Raw genomic sequence first — 23,947 nt, forward strand, 5'->3', positions numbered from 1 at the left:
CATCTACACTTACTCCTACCACGGACACCTCTATAGACACTCTCATTATGGAATTTACCTCTACTTCCCTGGCCACTTCATCAGTCACTCCCACAAGTACAGTCCATTCTTCCACACCTACCACCCCTGCTGCCATGACCACCGATACAGTAACATCACCCACACACATGCTTTCGTCTTCTTCACTGGTCTTAAGTACAGAAGCAGTCAGCAGTGAGACTACAAACACTGCCCCGACGTCCTCCATGACTACCACACTCCTTACCACTGATGCCATATCTACTCCTAAATCTGAGACCACAGGCTCTAACTCTCCAAGTAGTACTGTCACCACTCCCACAACTGAAAGCACATCTGAGATCACCACCACTGATGTATCAACAGCTACTACATTCATCATAACCACATCTCCAACTTTCCCAACTACACAAACAGCCAGGTCCACTACCACAGACTCTGTAACAACACCCACTCTGACGAACACGCACAGGACATCAGGTGTCACTTACACACACACCCTCTCCACAGACAGGACATCCACACTGACTATCAACTCATCTGCCACCACCTCTGGTACCGAGGGCACATCAACAAATATACCTCCATCATCTCTTAGTACTGGCATGACTACAGCAACACCTACTACAGTCACCCTCTCACCCACGGTTACCACAGATACATTTAGTATGACAGCCATCACTGCAACAGACACTGTTAGGACTACATCAGGAACCCCCACAAATATCATTGCATCTTCCTCCACTCACCAAAACACAGAAACAACATTCAGTTTTACCACATCGTCTTCCTTAATGCCCACGATGACCACTTTGCCTGCAAGTACTGAAAGCACCTTTACACGTCCCGTCACTACAACGATTCCTACTACGTCTGCTGCCTCCACTTCAACGTTTCCAAGCAGTACGTGGACAACTCCCACAGAGAGTGTCTACAAGTCTCTAACCAGCACACAAACAGTGGGCACTACCACTGAAACCACTTCCACACCTACTTCCACCAATACATTCACCATATCCACAACTCCTCTACCACCTTCGTCCACTGCAGCCACAACAGAAACAAGTGAGGTGACTGCTGCAATGTCTAATGCAACATCCGTGCATACGTCTACATTTGCTCTTACCACGGACACCTCTACAGACACTACGGAATTCACCTCTACTTCCCCGGCGACTTCACCAGTCACTCCCATGAGTACAGTTCATTCTTCCACGACCACCACCCCTGCTCCTATGGCCACCAACATAGTAACATTACCCACACACACGCTTTTGTCTTCTTCACCTGTCCCAAGTACTGAAACAGTCAGCAGTGAGACTACAAACACTACCCTGACGCCCTCTATGACTACTAAACTCCTTACCACTGATGCCATATCTATACCTACATCTGAGACGACAGGCTCTAATACTCCAAGTAGTACTGTCTCCAATCCCACAACTGAAATCACATCTGTGATCATTACCACTGATGCAACTACAACCTTCATCACACCCACTTCTACAACTTTTCCAACTACACAAACAGCCAGGTCCACCACCACAGACTCTGTAACAACACCCACTCTGACAACCACACACAGGACATCAGGTGCCACTTTCACACACACCCTGTCCACAGAGAGCACATCCACATTGGCAATCAGCTCCTCTGCAACTACCTCTGGTACCGAAGAGACATCAACGAATACACCTTCATCATATCTTACTACCAGCACGACTACAGCAACACCTACTACAATCACCCTCTCACCTATGGTTACCACAGGTACATTTAATACGACAGCCAGCACCTCAGCGCACACTGTCAGCAGTGCATCAGGAACCTCCACAACTATCATTCCACCTTCCTCCACTCACCAAAACACGGAAACAACATTCGGTGTTACCACATCGTCTTCCACAAGGCCCACTGTGATCACTTCACTTCCAATTACTGAAAGCACCCCTACACTTCCTGTCACTAGGACTATTCCTGTTACCGCTGACATCTCCACTTCGACATTTACCAGCAGTACATGGACAACTCCCACAGAGAGTGTCTACACATCTCCAACCAGCACACAAACAGTGGGCACTACAGCTGAAACCACCTTGTTACCAACTTCTACCAATACATTCACAACATCCACAACTCCATTACCACCTTCATCCACTGCAGCCACAACAGAAATGAACAAGTTGACCGTCACAACATCTAATTCAATATCTGTGCAGACATCTACACTTACTCCTACCACGGACACCTCTATAGACACTCTCATTACGGAATTTACCTCTACTTCCCTGGCCACTTCATCAGTCACTCCCACAAGTACAATCCATTCTTCCACACCTACCACCCCTGCTGCCATGACCACCGATACAGTAACATCACCCACACACATGCTTTCGTCTTCTTCACTGGTCTTAAGTACAGAAGCAGTCAGCAGTGAGACTACAAACACTGCCCCGACGTCCTCCATGACTACCACACTCCTTACCACTGATGCCATATCTACTCCTAAATCTGAGACCACAGGCTCTAACTCTCCAAGTAGTACTGTCACCACTCCCACAACTGAAAGCACATCTGCGATCACTACCACTGATGTATCAACAGCTACTACATTCATCACACCCACGTCTCCAACTTTCCCAGCTACACAAACAGCCAGTTCCACTACCACAGACTCTGTAACAACACCCACTCTGACGAACACGCACAGGACATCAGGTGTCACTTACACACGCACCCTCTCCACAGACAGGACATCCACATTGACTGTCAACTCATCTGCCACCACCTCTGGTACCGAGGGCACATCAACAAATATACCTCCATCATCTCTTAGTACTGGCATGACTACAGCAACACCTACTACAGTCACCCTCTCACCCACGGTTACCACAGATACATTTAGTATGACAGCCATCACTGCAACAGACACTGTTAGGACTACATCAGGAACCCCCACAAATATCATTGCATCTTCCTCCACTCACCAAAACACAGAAACAACATTCAGTTTTACCACATCGTCTTCCTTAATGCCCACGATGACCACTTTGCCTGCAAGTACTGAAAGCACCTCTACACGTCCCATCACTACGACCATTCCCAATACGTCTGCTGCCTCCACTTCAACGTTTCCAAGCAGTACGTGGACAACTCCCACAGAGAGTGTCTACAAGTCTCCAAGCAGCACACAAACAGTGGGCACTACCACTGAAACCACTTCCACACCCACTTCCACAAATACATTCACCATATCCTCAACTCCTCTACCACCTTCGTCCACTGCAGCCACAACAGAAACAAGCGAGGTGACCGCTGCAATGTCTAATGCAACATCCGTGCAGACGTCTACATTTGCTCCTACCACAGACACCTCTACAGACACTACGGAATTTACCTCTACTTCCCCAGCGACTTCACCAGTCACTCCCATGAGTACAGTTTATTCTTCCACGACCACCACCCCTGCTCCTATGGCCACCAACATGGTAACATTACCCACACACACGCTTTTGTCTTCTTCACCTGTCCCAAGTACTGAAACAGTCAGCAGTGAGACTACAAACACTACCCTGACGCCCTCTATGACTACTAAACTCCTTACCACTGATGCCATATCTATACCTACATCTGAGACGACAGGCTCTAATACTCCAAGTAGTACTGTCTCCAATCCCACAGCTGAAATCACATCTGAGATCATTACCACTGATGCAACTACAACCTTCTTCACACCCACTTCTACAACTTTTCCAACTACACAAACAGCCAGGTTCACTACCACAGACTCTGTAACAACACCCACTCTGACAACCACACACAGGACATCAGGTGCCACTTTCACACACACCCTGTCCACAGAGAGCACAGCCACATCAACAATCAGCTCCTCTGCAACTACCTCTGGTACTGAAGAGACATCAACTAATACACCATCATCTCTTACTACCAGCACGACTACAGCAACACCTACTACAATCACGCTCTCACCTATGGTTACCACAGGTACATTTAATACGACAGCCAGCACCTCAACGCACACTGTCAGCAGTGCATCAGGAACCTCCACAACTATCATTCCACCTTCCTCCACTCACCAAAACACGGAAACAACATTCAGTGTTACCACATCGTCTTCCACAAGGCCCACTGTGATCACTTCACCTCCAATTACTGAAAGCACCGCTACACTTCCTGTCACTAGGACTATTCCTGTTACCGCTGACATCTCCACTTCGACATTTACCAGCAGTACATGGACAACTCCCACAGAGAGTGTCTACACATCTCCAACCAGCACACAAACAGTGGGCACTACAGCTGAAACCACCTTGTTACCAACTTCTACCAGTACATTCACAACATCCACAACTCCATTACCACCTTCATCCACTGCAGCCACAACAGAAATAAGCAAGTTGACCGCCACAACATCTAATTCAATATCCGTGCAGACATCTACACTTACTCCTACCACGGACACCTCTATAGACACTCTCATTATGGAATTTACCTCTACTTCCCTGGCCACTTCATCAGTCACTCCCACAAGTACAGTCCATTCTTCCACACCTACCACCCCTGCTGCCATGACCACCGATACAGTAACATCACCCACACACATGCTTTCGTCTTCTTCACTGGTCTTAAGTACAGAAGCAGTCAGCAGTGAGACTACAAACACTGCCCCGACGTCCTCCATGACTACCACACTCCTTACCACTGATGCCATATCTACTCCTAAATCTGAGACCACAGGCTCTAACTCTCCAAGTAGTACTGTCACCACTCCCACAACTGAAAGCACATCTGAGATCACCACCACTGATGTATCAACAGCTACTACATTCATCATAACCACATCTCCAACTTTCCCAACTACACAAACAGCCAGGTCCACTACCACAGACTCTGTAACAACACCCACTCTGACGAACACGCACAGGACATCAGGTGTCACTTACACACACACCCTCTCCACAGACAGGACATCCACACTGACTATCAACTCATCTGCCACCACCTCTGGTACCGAGGGCACATCAACAAATATACCTCCATCATCTCTTAGTACTGGCATGACTACAGCAACACCTACTACAGTCACCCTCTCACCCACGGTTACCACAGATACATTTAGTATGACAGCCATCACTGCAACAGACACTGTTAGGACTACATCAGGAACCCCCACAAATATCATTGCATCTTCCTCCACTCACCAAAACACAGAAACAACATTCAGTTTTACCACATCGTCTTCCTTAATGCCCACGATGACCACTTTGCCTGCAAGTACTGAAAGCACCTTTACACGTCCCGTCACTACAACGATTCCTACTACGTCTGCTGCCTCCACTTCAACGTTTCCAAGCAGTACGTGGACAACTCCCACAGAGAGTGTCTACAAGTCTCTAACCAGCACACAAACAGTGGGCACTACCACTGAAACCACTTCCACACCTACTTCCACCAATACATTCACCATATCCACAACTCCTCTACCACCTTCGTCCACTGCAGCCACAACAGAAACAAGTGAGGTGACTGCTGCAATGTCTAATGCAACATCCGTGCATACGTCTACATTTGCTCTTACCACGGACACCTCTACAGACACTACGGAATTCACCTCTACTTCCCCGGCGACTTCACCAGTCACTCCCATGAGTACAGTTCATTCTTCCACGACCACCACCCCTGCTCCTATGGCCACCAACATAGTAACATTACCCACACACACGCTTTTGTCTTCTTCACCTGTCCCAAGTACTGAAACAGTCAGCAGTGAGACTACAAACACTACCCTGACGCCCTCTATGACTACTAAACTCCTTACCACTGATGCCATATCTATACCTACATCTGAGACGACAGGCTCTAATACTCCAAGTAGTACTGTCTCCAATCCCACAACTGAAATCACATCTGTGATCATTACCACTGATGCAACTACAACCTTCATCACACCCACTTCTACAACTTTTCCAACTACACAAACAGCCAGGTCCACCACCACAGACTCTGTAACAACACCCACTCTGACAACCACACACAGGACATCAGGTGCCACTTTCACACACACCCTGTCCACAGAGAGCACATCCACATCGGCAATCAGCTCCTCTGCAACTACCTCTGCTACCGAAGAGACATCAACTAATACACCTTCATCATATCTTACTACCAGCACGGCTACAGCAACACCTACTACAATCACCCTCTCACCTATGGTTACCACAGGTACATTTAATATGACAGCCCGCACCTCAGCGCACACTGTCAGCAGTGCATCAGGAACCTCCACAACTATCATTCCACCTTCCTCCACTCACCAAAACACGGAAACAACATTCGGTGTTACCACATCGTCTTCCACAAGGCCCACTGTGATCACTTCACCTCCAATTACTGAAAGCACCGCTACACTTCCTGTCACTAGGACTATTCCTGTTACCGCTGACATCTCCACTTCGACATTTACCAGCAGTACATGGACAACTCCCACAGAGAGTGTTTATACATCTCCAACCAGCACACAAACAGTGGGCACTACAGCTGAAACCACCTTGTTACCAACTTCTACCAATACATTCACGACATCCACAACTCCATTACCACCTTCATCCACTGCAGCCACAACAGAAATAAACAAGTTGACTGTTGCAACATCTAATGCAATATCCGTGCAGACATCTACACTTACTCCTACCACGGACATCTCTACAGACACTCTCACTACGGAATTTACCTCTACCTCCCCGGCCACTTCATCAGTCACTCCCACAAGTACAGTCCATTCTTCCATGACCACCACCCCTGCTGCCATGACCACTGATACAGTAACATCACGCACACACATGCTTTCGTCTTCTTCACCTGTCTCTAGTACAGAAGCAGTCAGCAGTGAGACTACAAACACTACCCTGACATCCTCCATGACTACCACACTCCTTACCACTGATGCCATATCTACTCCTAAATTTGAGCCCACAGGCTCCAATTCTCCAAGTAGTACTCTCACCACTTCCACGACTGAAAGCACATCTGCGATCACTACCACTGATATATCAATAGCTACTACATTCATCATACCCACATCTCCAACTTTCCCAGCTACACAAACAGCGAGGTCCACTACCACAGACTCTGTAACAACACCCACTCTGACAAACACGCAGAGGACATCAGGTGTCACTTACACACGCAACCTCGCCACAGACAGGACATCCACATCGACTATCAACTCATCTGCAACTACCTCTGGTACCGAGGGCACGTCAACGAATATACCTTCATCATCTCTTTGGACAGGCATGACTACAGCAACACCTACTACAGTCACATTCTCACTCGCCGTTACCACAGGTACATTTAGTACGACAGCCAGCACCTCAATGCACACTGTTAGCAGTACATCAGGGACCCCCACAAATTTCATTCCATCTTCCTCCACTCACCAAAACACGGAAACGGCATTGAGTGTTACCACATTGTCTTCCACAAGGCCCACTGTGATCACTTTGCCTCCAAGTACCGAAAGCACCCCTACACTTCCCGGCACTATGACCATTCCTGTTACCTCTGTCATCTCCACTTCAGCATTTACCAGCATTACAAGGACAACTCCCAAGGATAGTGTCTACGCATCCCCAACCATCAGACAAACACTGCACACAACAGCTGAATCCACCTTCTCACCCATCACCTCCACTAACACACTGGCAACATCCACAACTCCTCTACCACCTTCATCCACTGCAGCCACAATAGAAACAAGCGAGGTGACCGCTGCAACATCTGATGCAACATCCATATGGACATCTGCACTTACTCCTACCACGGACACCTCTACAGAGACTACGGAATTTACCTCCACTTCCCCAGTCACTTCATCAGTCACTTCCAAGAAGACAGCTCATTCTTCCACGACCACCACCCCTGCTACCATGACCACTGATACAGGAACTTCACCCACACAAATGCTTTCATCTTCTTCATTCTTCCCAAGTACAGAAACAGTCAGCAGTGAGACTACAAACACTACCCTGACGCCTTCCATGACTACCATGCTCCTTACCGCTGAAGCCATATCTATACCTGCATCTGGGACAACAGACTTTAATAATCCAAGTAGCACTGTCACCAATCCCACAACTGAAATCACATCTGCGATCCCTACCAAAGACATATCAAAGGCTACTACATTCATCTCACCCACTCCTCCAACTTTCCCAACTACAGAAACACCCAGGTCCGCTACCACAGACTCTGCAATGACACCCACTCTGACAACCACACACAGGACATCAGCTGTCACTTCCACACACACCCTCTCCACGGACAGCACATCCACTTTGGCAATCATCTCGCCTGCAGTTACCCCTGTTACTGAGGGGACATCAACTAATATACCTCCATCATCTGTTAGTACTGGCATGACTACAAAAACATCATCAACCGTTACCGCTGGTACACTTAGTACGAGAGGCATCACCTCAATGCACACTGTTAGCAGGACATCCAATGCTCCTACAAATATCCTTCCGTCTTCCTCCACTCACCCAAACACAGACACAACATTCAGTTTTATCACATCATCTTCCACAAAGCCCACGATGATCGCTTCACCCCCAAGTACAGAAAACACTCCTACACTTCCCCTCACTACATCCATTCCCATTACCTCTGCCGTCTCAGCTTCGACACTGTCTACATTTAGTACGAGGACTGTAAAATCTTCTATCCCTACCACCTATACCCTTGGAAAGACAGCTTTCACCACCCCTGCCAGTCCTACCACCAGTACATTGAGTGACTTCAGTTCCATGTTTTCATCATCTAGTTTTCCAAGCACATCCCTTTCTACTCTTAAAACATCTGTCTCAATTCCCATATTGGGTACTTCTCCCACATCCTCAAGTGCGTCTCCTACAGAAGGTGTGACTGTAGGGATTACTTCCACAAATGAAGTAACTACATCTTTTACCAACATCACTCCTGCTTCAACATCCACAGAAGCAATGTCCTCTTCTCTATCTCCTCCCAACGCAGTTACAGTGCTTACTGCCACCACTAGCTCTTTTCTTTCCTCGCCACATATCTCAAGTACAGAAAACACAATTTCTTCTGCTGTCACCACTTTTCCTACTCTCTCTTCGTTTCTAACTACAAGAACATCTTCAGCAACCTCTTCTCTCACAAGTACTCTTACTGAAACAACCCCCTTTTCTATTATTACTTCTACAACACCATGTCCAGAATTTATATCAATTACCACAGTCTCTTCATCATCCACTACTCCATGCACTGAAATGAATTCCAATATACCTTCTAGTGCCACCATTCCATTATCAACATTCTGCCCCACTATGGAGATGGCCACCTCTCCTAGTTCAGCCAGTCCGAGAACTCTCCTTCCTACACATGTGGATGCTTCTACTTCAATGCCTTACCCCACTAGCCGGCCTCCTAATTCTATCCTCACAATGACCACACCCATTACCTCCAATTTGTTGAGCACACAAAGGCCCACCAGTAAGACCTGGATGAGCACCAACTCTGCAACCACCCCGCCCATCAAGGAGACTTCAGAAACATCAGTGGCCACCACCCTGCCTCCCACCACCCGTACATCACCTACTTCGACCACTACTCAGATGACTACACGGTCAAGGATGACCACCACCCCAGGTTGGACTTTCTTCCTTTCTGTACTCCCCCCACCTTCCCCTGCTAAATTCCTGTGCCATCAAGGTCAGATGCTACCTCGAACTTCCCTTTTTTTCTGTGCTGCCCAGGCTCTTGTGACAATGGTGGGACCTGGGACCAAGGTCAGTGCCTCTGCCTCTCGGGATTCTCTGGTGAGCGCTGTGACGTCTTGGACAACAAGTGCCAGAATGGGGGCAAATGGGATGGCCTCAAGTGCCTGTGCACCAACACCTTTTATGGCCCCCTTTGCGAGTTCCCTGTTGAAGAGTTGGAACTGGGTGAGTTGCTAGAGCCTTGCCCTCTGCACCCTTTCCCAGGTGCCCCACTAACTCTCCTTGGGCCCAGCCTGCAGCTGGCCTTCACGCATGCATACCGTTTTGTTCAATCTCTCCATCCCAACCCAAGTCCCTCTGTGCCTTCTCTCCTATCTCCTCTGTACTCCATAACATGCCTCTTCTCTATGTTCACCTCTAGGAGGTGGCTGGGACCACAGTCCTTCCTGGGATATCCTTCTGGTCTGGCCTGCTTGGGGATGCATTAGTTTCCAGTTTTTGCTGTAACAAACTACCACAAACTTAGCAGCCTAAACCACACAAATCTATGCTCTTACAGTTTTATAGGTTAGGAGTCCAACGTGGGTCTCACTGGGATAAATTAGGTTCTTGGCAGGGCTGCATTTCCTCTGGACGCTCCAGGAGAGGATTGGTCCCTGAATATTACTACTGGTTTTTGATCAGCTGCTAACCTAAAGGTTGGCAGTTCGAACCTACCCAGTGGTACCATGAAAGAAAGGACTAGTGATTTGCTTCCATAAAAATTACAGCCAAGAAAACCCTCTGGAGCCATTCTACTGTATAACAGGTATAGTGACCATGAATTGGAATTGCTCTGACAGCAATGGGTTAGGGAAGAATCTACTTTCTTTCCCTTTCCAGCTTCTAGAGGCTGCCTGCATTCCTTGTCTCAAAGCTCTCTTTTCTCAGTCTTCAAAGCCTGCATCGCTGCATCTCTCTGTGCCTTTTTTCCATAGTCACATCATCCTATGACTGGCTCTGATCTTGTCTGTCTGTCTTCTTCCACTTTTAAGGACCCTTGTGATTACATTGGGCCCATCTAGATAATCCAGGATAATTTTCCAATATTAAGGTCAGCTGACTAGCAGCCTAAAGTCCACCTGGAACTGTGATTTCCCCTTGTTATATAATATAACACATTCTCAGATCCCAGGGATTAGGACATAGGCATCTTTGTGGCCATCATTCTGCCGACCAGGAAGCATCCTGACTTCCATTCACTCCCTCGTCTCAGTATGATGCATCCCAGAATTTCTACCTGTTCCCTTCCTACTGTTTAGTCCGTCCTCAGGGAACATGCAGAGGGCAGAGGGAGGTGCCTCTGGGTGGGGGTGAACTCAGACAGGAACAGTGAAGTGACCAGAGCAGGACATGCTGTGTGCAGACACTGTGGATGCTGCAGTGGGCATGGAGGTGTCTGTGGACCAGGAGTTCTCCACCGACCTCAATGACAACACTTCCCAGGCCTACAGGGAATTCAGCACTGCCTTCCAGAATCAGGTGAGGTGGGAGGTTGGAGCTGAACTTAAGGCTTAGGTCTTTCCCTGGAGCTGAGCTTGGGACCCTGGATGCCCTCAGGTCTAGATGTTTAGATACGAGCCTGGGTTTCCTTGGTATTTCAGATGAAGATCGTTTACCAAAATGTGCAGGAGTTCCGGAGTGTGGAGATCCTGGCCCTAAGGTAGGAGACCCTTCTAGGGATGTGTCGGAGGTGTGATGGCATCGGGGATGTGGGAAGAGGCTGGAAGAAAAGGCCAGAGAATCCACCCCCTGGTTTTGGAGTCATTAGATTTCATAAATAGAGGGATGGAGAGAATCAAAAGGGAATCAGACCATGCGGGATCTTTGTGGTAATTTCCTGGGGCCATTTCTAAAGACGGTTGCCACCCCCCGTTCAAGCATGTTGGATGGTGGGAAATTGCATGGGCACATGCAGAGAGATTAAAGTGTGCATGAGGGTTGGTGGGAGCCCTGGTGCCCAGACTGTTGACTTGGCCCCTGTCTGGCTGGCACCTGGTCTGCTGAGTGAGTCAGCAGGAGAGGGGCAGAGAACCTGGGAGGGTCTGATTTGGTGATGGCTTTCTGCAATAGAAAGAGAATGTGAATCATTCTTCTGGTCTTCCTAGGCTGACAAAGTCTAGGGTGCTGCCAGCCTCTCCTGAAAAGGATGCCTGTGGCATTCCAACTCATTGTCTCTGCCCCTCCATGTCCCTTCTTTGCACTTCTGGTTTCCTGGAATTGCCCCTCCAAGGATCTATCTGCCCCAAGTCTCTGCACTCTCTAAGACTCCCTCCCACCAATGCCCTCAGAAATGGCAGCATCGTGGTGGACTATCTGGTCCTGTTGGAGTTGCCCTTCAGCCTCCAGCTGGAGAGTGAGTATGAGAAGGTGAAGATGGCCCTGAAGGAGGAGCTCCAGAATGCCAGCCAGGAGGGGGCCAGCTGTGGGGAAGACAGTGAGTGGAAGGGCCTGGGGCTGGTGGAGGGCGCTGGGCTCAGAGCCACTACCCAGCCTGCTCCAGCTCAGGCAGGGGGCATTCTGGGCTCAGGTGGCAGCCCTGTGGTACCTCAAGCAGGTGGAGAGAAGAGCCACAGGTCCACACCCAGCTGGGTCAAGGGTGGGGGTGAGGATGGGCTCACCAGATTCTGGGTACTGGGGAAGAGCCCCCCTGGCAGTTATGCTCCCTGTTTCCACGGTGGCTAGCAACCCCTGATTATTCCAAGAAGCTGAGGGAGGGAAAAGGAGTTGTCCCCCGTGGTAACTTCATGTCGCCCATTCAGACAGAGCCCTCTCTGCCGCCACCCCTGAGCCTACTTTGCATCCCTGGCCTCACCCCTTTCTCTCCCCTCCATTCTGTCTGTGCCTGTACTCCTGTCTTCCCAGCTCTGTGTTTTAAGCCTGACTCCATCAAGGTGAACAACAACAGCAGGACGGATCTGACTCCAGAAGGTGAGTGTGCAGCAAAGTGCTGAGTAGCCCAGCAGGCCAGGGCACCTCCCACCAGGGACATCTGCCCGTTGAGATTCCCTGGGAAGGCAGCAGAGACCCTGTTGAAAGGCAGTGATGTGGCCCGGGGCTGCCTCTGGCCTTTGTTAGAAGCTTTCAACTGAGCAGGGAAGGTGAGGAGAGACTGAGGGCCTGGGCCTGCCTCCCCTAACCTAATCCCAGCGTCTACCCCACAAAACCCCACCCTCGGAAATGTAGTCCTCCCCATCCATTTTCAGAGTCAGTATTTTTTATAAGCAGGCCCTGAGTAGATGAGGTAGGGTCCCTGCCTCTCAGCAACCCCCTACCCAAACCCCCAGCCATCTGCCGCCGCGCCGCTGCCAAGGACTACGAGGATTTCTACTTCCCCTTGGTTGAGGGGAACCGGCTCCGCTGCGTCACCAAGTGCACGTCGGGTGTGGAAGGCGCCATCGACTGTCACCAGGGCCAGTGCTTTCTGGAGAAGAGCGGTCCCGCGTGCCGGTGAGGCTGGGTCCACACGCGGAGCCCCGCCCACCCATAGCCCCGCCCCGAGGCCCCGCCCACCCAGCCCCATCTGCCGGGTCGCCTTAGAGTGGAATCGGCCCACCCACCTGCACCGCCGGGGGCCCAGCGCGACTGGACCTGGACCTGGGTGGTGGTAACCGTCTGTTACCCCCACCCTCCAGCTGCTTCTCCTCGGACACGCACTGGTTCTCAGGCCCGCGCTGCGAGGTGGCTATCCACTGGAGGGCGCTGGTCGGGGGCCTGGCGGGCGCCGCGGCGCTGCTGCTGCTGCTGCTGCTCGCGCTGGGCGTCTTCGTTGCGCGCTCCCGGAGCAGGGGCGGCTCCCGTAGCGGGTGAGAGCGCTGGGGACCTGGAGGGGAGGGCGGCGCGGGAGTCCCGGAATGGCTGTCCTGACCTGACCTCGCGGGGCTCCGACCCAGGTCCTGGACCGAGGACAGGAAGTGGGCAGAGATCTGGGATGAGAACACTAGAGGCACTTTTTCAAATTTGGGCTTCGAGGACGACAGAATAGGTGAGCCTGCCTCCTGGGGAGCAGGAGTCTGTGGGCTTCCGAGCCCAGGACGGGCACCTACCCAGTGGGAGGGAGTTTCTGTTGGCGCTTCAGCGCTCCTCCTGCGCAAGCGATCCCCGCAGGGCAGCCGAGAGGCACAGGAGCCTTTTGAGACCTGACCTCCTCACTTTTCCTACCCCTTCCCCTCCATTCCTTTCTAGTCAAGGAAGAAAACTTCCAGTTGGCGTTGGAGAACGTGGACACCAATGTGAACGTGAGGGGGGCAAAAGGGAGGATGCTAAGGAACTCCCCCAGTTCCAGATTCTCTCCCCCGCCACCTCCACCCGGGGGCAGGGGCTGGGTTAGGACCCAGAGGCAGTGACCTCCCATCCAGCCCAAGCAGGGTTGTCCACTTACTGTCACTCCCCTTTCACATCTGCTCTCTGGCAGGTGCAGATCCAGAGGCCTGAGGTGGCCTTCACCTCTGCATGAGCCCTTTTCACCAGGGCTCCACCCTGCCCCAGGACAGCAAGAGGGAACCATCTGCACCTTGCCCATCTCCAGAGATGACCCAAGGACTTGTGCAGCTTGGGCTTCTGGGGTCCTTGGGCAAAATTAGACTTTCCTTTGGACCCCCTCCTCCCAACTTTGCTGAAACCCATCTGGAGACCCAATTCACATCTAGGCTCTTCCACTGTAGGACCTTGGGCAAGTCAGTTAATTTCTCCAAACTTTGGTTTCATCACCTGTAAAATGGATATAACACACTTGTCCTGATACTTTATGCATTACTGAAAGAACCAGAAGATGGACTCGGTCGGTTCTCTGTCCCAATCCAGCCTCCTGTCTCAGTCCTTCTGCTCATATTGTCCCTCCTGAGCCCCAGTCCTGCGCCCTTCCCCTGCTGTCAGGCTTTAGTCCCTGTTTTCCTCTTTGCATCCTTCCTGCAGGATGCTCACTCCACACCTCTAGCCAGCCCGCAGTCCCATCCCATCCTAGTCCTTTCTCACATAACTCCTTGCTGCGCCCCTTGCTCCCTTTCCTCAAACCTTCTCTCCCTCCTGACCCATTCCTTAAATCTCTCCTCCCAGCCCCAGCCCCACATCTCCTCCGGTTTCCATATTTTCCCCTTTCTCCATCCTTGTACCCTCAGCTCTGAATCTTTCCTTCTCCCATCCCAGTACTCCAGTCATAATTCCTCCCTCCTCCACCCACACCCCTATCCCTAGCTAGGACAGAGACCCTCTGCTTCTTAGGATCCCCCAGCTGGCACTCCCCAGGCTCTGATCCCCTCATTCTTGGCATTCATCCCCTCCTCTCACTCCCAAGGTCTTCTCAGGTAGCTGACTGCCCTTGATCCCAGGTGGGGGGTGGGGTTGGGGGTTTCCTAAGGTCCCCAAGGATGAGGGAAAGTGGGCCCCGAGGTAGGGAAATGTCCTCAGCCCCACCTTCTTCCTTCCCCTCATGGTCCCTCCCCTCCCTTATTGCCCTACCTCCTCCTTCCCAGCCCCTCCCCAATTCCCTGCTCCTTTTCTCTCCCTGGTGGCACCCCATGCCTGCAGTAACCTCTGAGCCCAGGAGCCCTCAACCTCCTTTGGCAGGAATATCTGGTTTGGGGACAGGAAGTCAATGAGTCTCCAATTTTCTGCTGCAAACAATATAGCATTTATTGTAAAAGTAATGGTGTGTGTTATTCTTTTTGCTGTGTGTCATCCCCTGTGGCTGTCTCTACTTGGTCGGGGGTGGGGGTGGGAGAGCCCATGTAGGAGAGCCTAGGGCACATCCATTTCTCCCCTTGGGGAAGGAAAGAGTCTAAGAAGCCCTCAGAGGTCCATGACTGTCCTGGTAATGAACACAAAGATGGGGGTTCCATTTTGTTAGGCAGTGGGTGGGGGTACGGCCAGCAGCAGATGAGGTTCCTATAGAATTTGTCACCTGTGCCTTTCTTCAACAATGGGATCTTAGGGATGGGGCCCTGAGAGTTGGGTCAGGGAGATGGGGTGGCACTGGCTTGGTCTGTCTGAGTCAACTGCTGGTTGCAGGGATGGGTGAAGCTGCCTCTCCAAAGACCTTCAGCCTCCCAAAGCAGGGTCCCAAGTTCACACCCACACACACACCTGCCTGTGCCTGGGGCTTGGGTCCTTTTATTTCTGATCCAGTGGGAGGCCAGGCCTGACCAGGGTTGAGGATGGTTTGAAATCATTTGACCCCTTGGCTGACAGAGTGAGGTTCTTTGGGTGGAGGTTTGGGTAACACTCCTGGCACCTATGTCCTGGGCAGAAAGGGGCTTGCAGTGGCCTCGTCTCCCCCTGATTCTGGCCAGGGGTGGAGACCAAGACCATAAAGCCTCAAGTGTGAACGGGGGCCCCACCCAGGAGCAGGACAGGGGGCTAGGGCCTTGGGGAGAGGACTGGTGATTAGGAAGTTGTACCTGAGTGGGGGCAATGGGGAAGAAGGCTGAAGAAAGGAGGGCCCCTGGGGGCAGGGCTGGAGGTACCACTTGGGGTCCTTAGCTCTGCCTACTGCTGGCTGCCCCTACCAGGGTTCCCACACTTCTAGCTCCATAGTCAACCTCTCCCTGGCATTTTGTGACCCTGGTCTCTTAGCAAACTTCTGACTCTCACATCTCCAATCTCCGGTCCCTCCCTCTGGCCCTGCCCCACCTATGGGACTGTGGCTTTGTTGAAAAGACCCTTCACTGAGAGGGGAGGAGGAGCGACCAGCTTCCCTTTGGCCAACTGTCTTTGGTCACCCCTGCACCACCCAGCTATCCCCATCACCACACCCCATCCTGGGCCAGGTGCTGTCTTCCCCCTTTTAAAAGCTGACTTCTTCCTGGGAAGCGCTCACTTTTTAGTCCCCCCTGACAAGCGAAGACACTGCCATCAGGGCCCACTCCCCAGGAGATGCTGGCCATCTGTGCCCTGCTGCTGGCTCTCCTGCTCTGGGCACCCATCAGTGCTGTAGAGGGTGAGTGAGGCCCTGCTACCCCCTACTCCCTGGTGGTCCCTGGCTGGGCAGCAGGTGGCTGGCTTCCCTTCTCCTATCTTCCTCCCATTCTCCTTCCCTTTCTGGGGCAGGGGGTTGCCAAATGGCTGGGACCCATGTGTGACTTCATCCTGCCTTTGGGGGTGCTGATGGAGTTGTCCTGGGGACCTGCAGGTACAGAAGAGGCACAGCTTGTGGTTTGGGGTGGATGGCCTGCATGAAGGTGCCTGGCTGCCTGAGAGTCTGTGGGGGCTGAAATCCCAGCCCCTCTGCCCTCCTGGTTTCCCAGCAGGAAGAGGGGCCTTTTCCTCACCTGGACAGCTGGTCTCTGTTGGGCTGCATCTGCCCAGAGGGCAGTCTTTCTACCTCTTGGAGGGAGGCATTGCATAGACTGCCAGCTCCCCTGCGGAGAGGGGAGTCATGGAGCTTCCACATGCTTTCCCCTTGACTTGGAAGAGGCGCAGGCACCCTGGGAGAGCCCCTAGTTATAAATGGGTGAAGGGCTGAGGGGTGGACACAGGCCTTGGGGTTCTTGTGGCACCTGGCCATAGCCTTTTGTGTGGGAAGCCACTGTGGGCTCCCTGAGGCAGAGCAGGCTTTCTGACTCCCTAGAGCAGGGATGGGCTGCAGGGAAGGAGTGGGCAGATGGGTGCTGGGATGAAGCGAGTTGGGGTCGCTAGGTGAAGCTCCAGGAGAAACAGGGAGACCTTGAGTTGAAGGACCCAGGGGGTGGGCAGGGGAAGGGTGGTGAGTAGCCAGGGGGGATGGGCTGGGACTCTGATAACCCACCCAGCAAGTTCTGAGATCCAAGTTGGGAACTGAGGCCCCAACTCTGCCTGCCATGCCCTGACAGACCTTCCCATCCCAGACATGCTGGGGAAGTGATATAGGTTGTCCGGGGTTGCTGGAGAGTGGGGCGAGGGCTGGAGGTGATGACTTGGGTGGATTTAGAGACATTGTGAAGGAACCCTGATGGCGCAATGGTTAAGTGCTCAGCTACTAACCGAAAGGTCTGCAGTTTGAACTCACCAGCTGCTCCTGGCTGCTTGGGAGAAAAGACCCGGGGATCTGCTCTGGTAAAGATTACCCATTGCCGTTGAGTCGATATGAGCCAGAATTGACCCGTAAAGATTACAGCCTAGGAAACCCTATGGGGCTGTTGTATACGGTCACTATGAGTGGAAATGGACATGACTGTACACAGCAACAACAGTATAAGTGAAGAGAGCAGTCAGGAAGGCCAAGGCCAGGAAGTTGGGCCATTTGAGGGACCTGGAAGGTCTGAATATGCCCAGAGGGCCCCAACCTCAGGCACTGGGAGCTCTGTTGTTTACAGTGCCATTTCTCAGTGGGTGGCTCATTTGATTCTCACAAGGATGATTGTGTAAGAAGGTGGAAATATGCAGAAATTGAGACTCTGAGAGGATGAGCACTCATCAGGGACCGGACGTCACTCATCTGACACTGGGTTGTGGGGGCTCCCCCAAATTGGAGGACCTCAGCCCTCTTAAACTCCCCTCCCCCCAATTATCCTGGGTTCTCCAGGGAGAGTTCCATGTCAGGTCAGAGATTTCAGTGGCATCTGCAGTTTTATTTACTTTCCAATCTAGACCTTTTTCTGGGTACTCCAATTCCCTGTGAGGTTTTGGACAAGCAAGCATTGGGAGAAGGTAGAAAAATGTGCACACAAATGTGCAGGGGAAGGAGGGTATCCATAGGTTTGCTTGGAAGGTGAGGAAGTGTGTGCCAGGCAGAGGGTGAAGTTCGGTGGGAAAACGTGTTAGTACGGGGTGTCTGGGGATGGCAGGAGCAGAGCCAAGTTCAGAGTCCCATGGAGGCAGCAAGCACCTCCAATCCCCCTGAGAGGACAGCCAGGCCTGCAATGACCTCTTGTAGCAGTGCACTTATCTTCCTGCCACAAGAGGTGCACCCCTACACACCTGCCTTTCCTCCCTGCCCAACCTAGGTCCTGCTCCGGGGTGGGAGGTGGTCACCGAGGGCAGGAAACAGCCGGCATCTCTGGAGCCAGACAGCCCAGGCAGAGGCTGGGAAACCCCTCCTGCCTCCTGACCACCCTGCTCCAAATCCAGTCTCCCCTTTTCTTATTCAGCATCTCTCTCCAGGTTATCGAACGCCTCCCCCAGAGAGTCTGTCCTCAGATTCTCTATCCTCTAAAAGTTATGTCTTCTGTTCCCTCCCAGGCTCTGCCCTCAACGCCCTCAGGCCCTTGGTCTCTTGAATTTTTTGATTTGGTGGGGATGCAGTTCATCGTGGGGGCTGGGGCGGGGGTAGGGAGGTGAGAAACATGGCCCAAATGGTAGGGAGACTCGTGATCTCAGAGAAATGAGGCTGGTGGAGCAAGGGACTGGTGAGACAGAGGTGATGAGGTGTCAGCAGTTGTGAGGCAGGTAACAGCTCACCTGTATATCTGACTCCTAGGGACCAGGCCCCCTCACTAGGACGAAAATAGGGCTGTAGATTAGAAAACACCCATTCTGTCCCATACGGTAGGGTTATTAGCCCCCGTCTCCCAGCATGTCATCCAGTTCCTAGTAACTGTTGTTGTTGTTGTTGTTAGGTGCTGTCGAGTCAGTTCTGACTCATAGCGACCCTATGCACAATAGAATGAAACACTGCCTGGTCCTGCGCCATCCTTACAGTCGTTGTTATGCTTGAGCTCCTTGTTGCAGCCACTGTGTCAATCCACCTCATTGAGGGTCTTCCTCTTTCCTGCTGACCCTGTACTCTGCCAAGCATGATGTCCTTGTCCAGGGACTGATCCCTCCTGACAACATGTCCAAAGTATGTAAGACGCAGTCTCGCCATCCTTGCTTCTAAGGAACATTCTGGCTGTACTTCTTCTAAGACAGATTTGTTCATTCTTTTGACAGTCCATGGTACATTCAATATTCTTCACCAGCACCACAATTCAAAGGCGTCAACTCTTTTTCGATCTTCCTTATTCATTGTCCAGCTTTCACACGCATATGATGCAATTGAAAATACCATGGCTTGGGCCAGGCGCACCTTAGTCCTCAGGGTGATATCTTTGCTCTTCAACACTTTGAAGAGGTCCTTTGCAGCAGATTTGCCCAATGCAATGCGTCTTTTGATTTCTTGACTGCTGCTTCCATGGCTGTTGATTGTGGATCCAAGTAAAATGAAATCCTAGTAACTAGTAGGTACCAATAAAAGAACACATAAACCTTTATTAAACATCTACTATGTGCCTGCTGATCACTGTGCCAGTTTTCAAGATTTATAAAACATGTTTCCTGGCCTCAAAGATCTTACATTGTTATTGTTGTTGTTAGTCACCCTCAGGTGGGCCACAGACTCAAGGCGACCCTATAAACAACGAAACGCTGCCTGGTCCTACTGCATCCCCATGAGGGGTTTTGGATCAGACCATTGTGATCCATAGGGTTCTTACTGGATGACTTTCAGAAGTAAATCACTAGGCCTTTCTTCCTAGGCAGTATTTCGTTCTGTTGTGCATGGGGTCTCCATGAGTCGGGTGGACTCCATGGCAGCTAACAACTCCAACAATAGAGTTTCTAGGTGGAGCTGTCCTGAGACCTGGGCCTCAGGTAGAGAATAGGAATATAGGGACAAAATTGAGAATTCTATACTCTCTGTGTGCTGCAGGGTTGTAAGCTCAAAATGCTGGGGGCATCAAAGTGAGGTTTGGAACCCGTGTCCTGATTTGGGTACATGAAGTTCCAAAGTGTCCACAGTAAGGTCGAGGTGGTGAGCAAAGCTCCTTGGAATGGCAGGATGGGGAAGTTTATGACAGAGGTCCTGGGCAGGGTCCTGCCTCGGGCAGAAGGGGTGAGAGCTCTTTAGCGTAGAAAGGTGAAGGCGGAAGGGAGAAATGCTCAACGTCTATAAAATCACGAAGAATGTGGTTAAGGTGAGAACAGTCATGCCCACAATAGACAGAGGCAACCTTTGAAACTTGTGTGATGTAAATTTAGAGCAATTAAAAGGAACTGCTCTTTTATACACAGAGTAGTAAACTTACTCATTCAGCAAACACCCAAGGGTTGACTTAGCTTGGGCAGGTGCTGGGTTCTGATTAGGCAGAATGAATCAACCAGTTTATAGGAGAGTTAATGAGATGAGAACTGTACAGAAAGAACCGCAATTCAAAAAAATGGTGCCCGAGCTATGAGAGGGACAAAGGGCTGGAGGAAGACAAAGGAGGCCTCAGAGGCCACTTCCTTCTGGGGTGACTGGGGAGGCTGCAGGGAGAAGTGGCATTTGAACTTGGGACTGTTAAGGAGCAGTACACCCAAGCCTCTTGCCATCAAGTTGATTCTGACTCATAGCAACCCTATAGGACAGCGTAGAATTGCCCCATAGTGTTTTAAATGCTGTAATCTTTATGGAGGCAGACTGCCACATCTTTCTCCCACAGAGTGGTTGATGGGTTCAAACCGCTAACCTTTTGGTTAGCAGCAGCCAAGCACTTAACCACTGCTGATCTATTCCACCACAAGGTGGTAGGAAGGGACAGCCTCGTAGGTCAGTGGCGGTCTTCAGGCTTCTTATCACAGAGGTGCCTTCTAGTACTTTTCCCCCAAGAACTCCTCTGGCGCCGTGAGAAATGTTTGCCTGGCAAGGGCTCCTTAGACATATCCAGAACTGATAAAGCCAGTTTTCTCTCTATAGAGAGAACTGGAATATTTATAAAAACGGTCCCTGCGGTACAGCAAAGTGGAGAAGCCACACTGACTCTGTAGTCTGGGTATTATATTAATAATAAAAAATGCCAGTGTTCAAAGGCTTACATTGTTCTAGACAGAATCTATTTATTATCTCATTTAATTTTCACAACCCTGGGAAGAAGGTGCTGTTACTGATTTCTGTCTAATACATGGGGAAACAGGCACAGAGATGTTAAGTAACTTGCTCAAGGTCACACAGCCATCAAGTGAAGTAGTCAGGATTTGAATTCAAGTCATCTGGCTCCAGAACCCATTTTCTTTACCACTTGCTGTAGCTGGGGGTGCCCAGGTATACTAGTTTCCTACAGCTGCTACAACAGATTACCACAAATTTGGTAGTTTAAAACAACAGAAAAATTTATTCTCTCATGGTTCTGGAGGGCAGAAATCCACAATCAAAGTGTCGTCAGGGTCACGCTCCTTCCTAAGGCTCTAGGGGAGAATTCTTCCCTAACTCTTTCAACTTCTGATGGCTCCTGGTGTTCCTTGGCTTGTGGCTGCATCATTGTGATCTCTGCCCCTGTCTTCACATGGCCTTCTTCCCTGGGTTTGTGTGTCAAAACCAAACCAAAGCAAACCCATTGCCATCGAGTCGATTCTGACTCATAGCGACCCTATAGTCAAATCCCCTCCTTCTAAGGAAACCAATTATTGGATTTAAGTTCCATGCTAATCCAGGATGATCTCATCTCGGATTGATGACATTTGCAAAGCCTCTATTTCCAAATAAGTTCACATTCTTAGGTGCCGAGGGTTAGGACTCGGACGTATCTTTCTCAGGGACACGATTCAACCCACTACACGGTGATTTGGCAGCAACAAAATGGCTCTCACTTCCGGGAGGGAAATGGGCAGGGAGAAGAGGAGGGGGGCACTACTTGTTAGAGCTGAAAAGTCAGAAAGCCCTTCACGCCCCATATGTATGTGCAGGAGGGAGGGGAAAGACAAAGGTATCCCCAGCCCTGTCTCATCCTCTACCTTAACTTGGCCAGATAGGAATGACTCCTAGGAAGGAGACAGGCCCAAGACACCGAGCTCATGAGTTGCGGGGCTGAAAGCACACCCAGGACTGTGTGACCGAAGCTCAACCCAGGGCCGCCACAGTGCTTCTCTTGTAGAGGATTCTTGATTGAGCAGGGTGATCAGGCAGGTATTATTTATCCCCATTTTACAGGAGCAAATGGAAGTTTCCAAAACCAAACCAAACCCAGTGCCGTCGAGTCAATTCTCACTCATAGCGACCCTATAGGACAGAGTAGGACTGCCCCATAGAGTTTCCAAGGAGCGCCTGGCGGATTTGAACTGCCGACCCTTTGGTTAGCAGCCGTAGCACTTAACCACTACGCCACCAGGGTTTCCAATGGAAATTTAGATGGGTTAAATTGGATTGTACAGATCACACAGCTGTTTAGAGGCTGATCCTGGAGGCACACCAGGGCCTCCCACTCCAAACCCCTCTGGGCCTGGCAACACAGCTGCTGCCCCTTTGAGGCTGCTCCTGCTGGTTCCGCTGACCTATTCCACCACTAACTGAAATGTGTTTTGGAGGTGGTGGGAAGGGACAGTCTTGTAGCTTAGTGGAGGTCTTCAGGCTTCTTGTCACAGAGGTGTCTTCTAGTTCTTTTCCCCAAGAATTCACCACCACCACCATGGGAAATGCTTTAATTAGAGTCTTTTTTAGCATTTTTGTGACCCAATTATTTTCTGCTTTGAATTTTCTGTTGATACCATGTGTTTTCTTTAAGGGAAGCATGCTGAATCATTGAGAGTGTCTGAATTTTTGGTAGGTAGCACGGATTTTTTTTTTTTCTTGCCCCCTCCCACAAGCCTACGTTAAGTGTTTAGTGGTATACATATAAAGTACCATTAAGGATACCCCAGAGTCCCCACTGGGGTCTATTGGTCCCTATTGGTCTATTCTATTTTTCCTACCCAAAATTCAGACACCTCATACAATACCCTGTAAAAACAGTAATTTTCGGCACACAGCCGTTCCTCCCATTTCAAACAGTCATGAAGGCCCCTGCCTGTGGCAGCACGCACTCCAGTGGTGCAGCAGCTTCCCAATAAACCCCAGAGGCTGAAAAAGTAATGGTTGCTATCTATACCACAGGACAATACATATATTAAAAGAAGCAATAAAAACTATAAGCAGGATGAGAAAGTACCAAACTTTACTTTACTCGTTAATAAAAGAACTAGTATCTTTGATAACCTGTGTGGCTATAACACAGGTAAATATATATAATTTTTAAGTGTTTTAACTACAACGGTCTGGGGAATCCCAGCTTGGGAATCATTAACAGTGAGCGATTTTTCCTGAGTTCTCCAGTAGGTGGTGCTGTATATACTGTGCCTTTTTTAAGTACGTATGTTTTAAGTGCATACACTTATTGTTGTTTTTTTTTTTGTGTGTGTGGTAAAATATATATAACAAAACATTT

General features: G+C 50.4%; 3 protein-coding genes across 3 annotated transcripts; all 3 read left to right on the plus strand.

The window, feature by feature from the left end:
* The first annotated feature begins 434 nt into the window (after positions 1–434).
* Positions 435–2,854, plus strand: LOC126087527 (mucin-3A-like). The gene is made up of 2 exons (XM_049905054.1): positions 435–2,476; positions 2,767–2,854. Exons 1-2 carry the CDS (start codon positions 624–626, stop codon positions 2,852–2,854), a joined length of 1,941 nt encoding a protein of 646 aa, XP_049761011.1. The 5' UTR covers positions 435–623.
* A 205-nt stretch (positions 2,855–3,059) lies between these two features.
* On the plus strand, positions 3,060–7,822 carry MUC3A (mucin 3A, cell surface associated). The gene is made up of 4 exons (XM_049905055.1): positions 3,060–5,556; positions 6,711–6,807; positions 7,240–7,386; positions 7,783–7,822. Exons 1-4 carry the CDS (start codon positions 3,060–3,062, stop codon positions 7,820–7,822), a joined length of 2,781 nt encoding a protein of 926 aa, XP_049761012.1.
* A 697-nt stretch (positions 7,823–8,519) lies between these two features.
* LOC126087529 (mucin-3B-like) lies at positions 8,520–15,108 on the plus strand. Its single transcript, XM_049905056.1, has 11 exons — positions 8,520–9,711; positions 9,819–10,007; positions 11,188–11,303; positions 11,426–11,484; positions 12,113–12,258; positions 12,687–12,752; positions 13,109–13,271; positions 13,457–13,627; positions 13,715–13,806; positions 14,007–14,059; positions 14,242–15,108. Exons 1-11 carry the CDS (start codon positions 8,520–8,522, stop codon positions 14,275–14,277), a joined length of 2,283 nt encoding a protein of 760 aa, XP_049761013.1. The 3' UTR covers positions 14,278–15,108.
* The last annotated feature ends 8,839 nt before the right edge of the window (positions 15,109–23,947 follow it).

This window comes from Elephas maximus, chromosome 12, assembly GCF_024166365.1.
Source record: "Elephas maximus indicus isolate mEleMax1 chromosome 12, mEleMax1 primary haplotype, whole genome shotgun sequence".
NCBI lineage: Eukaryota > Metazoa > Chordata > Mammalia > Proboscidea > Elephantidae > Elephas > Elephas maximus.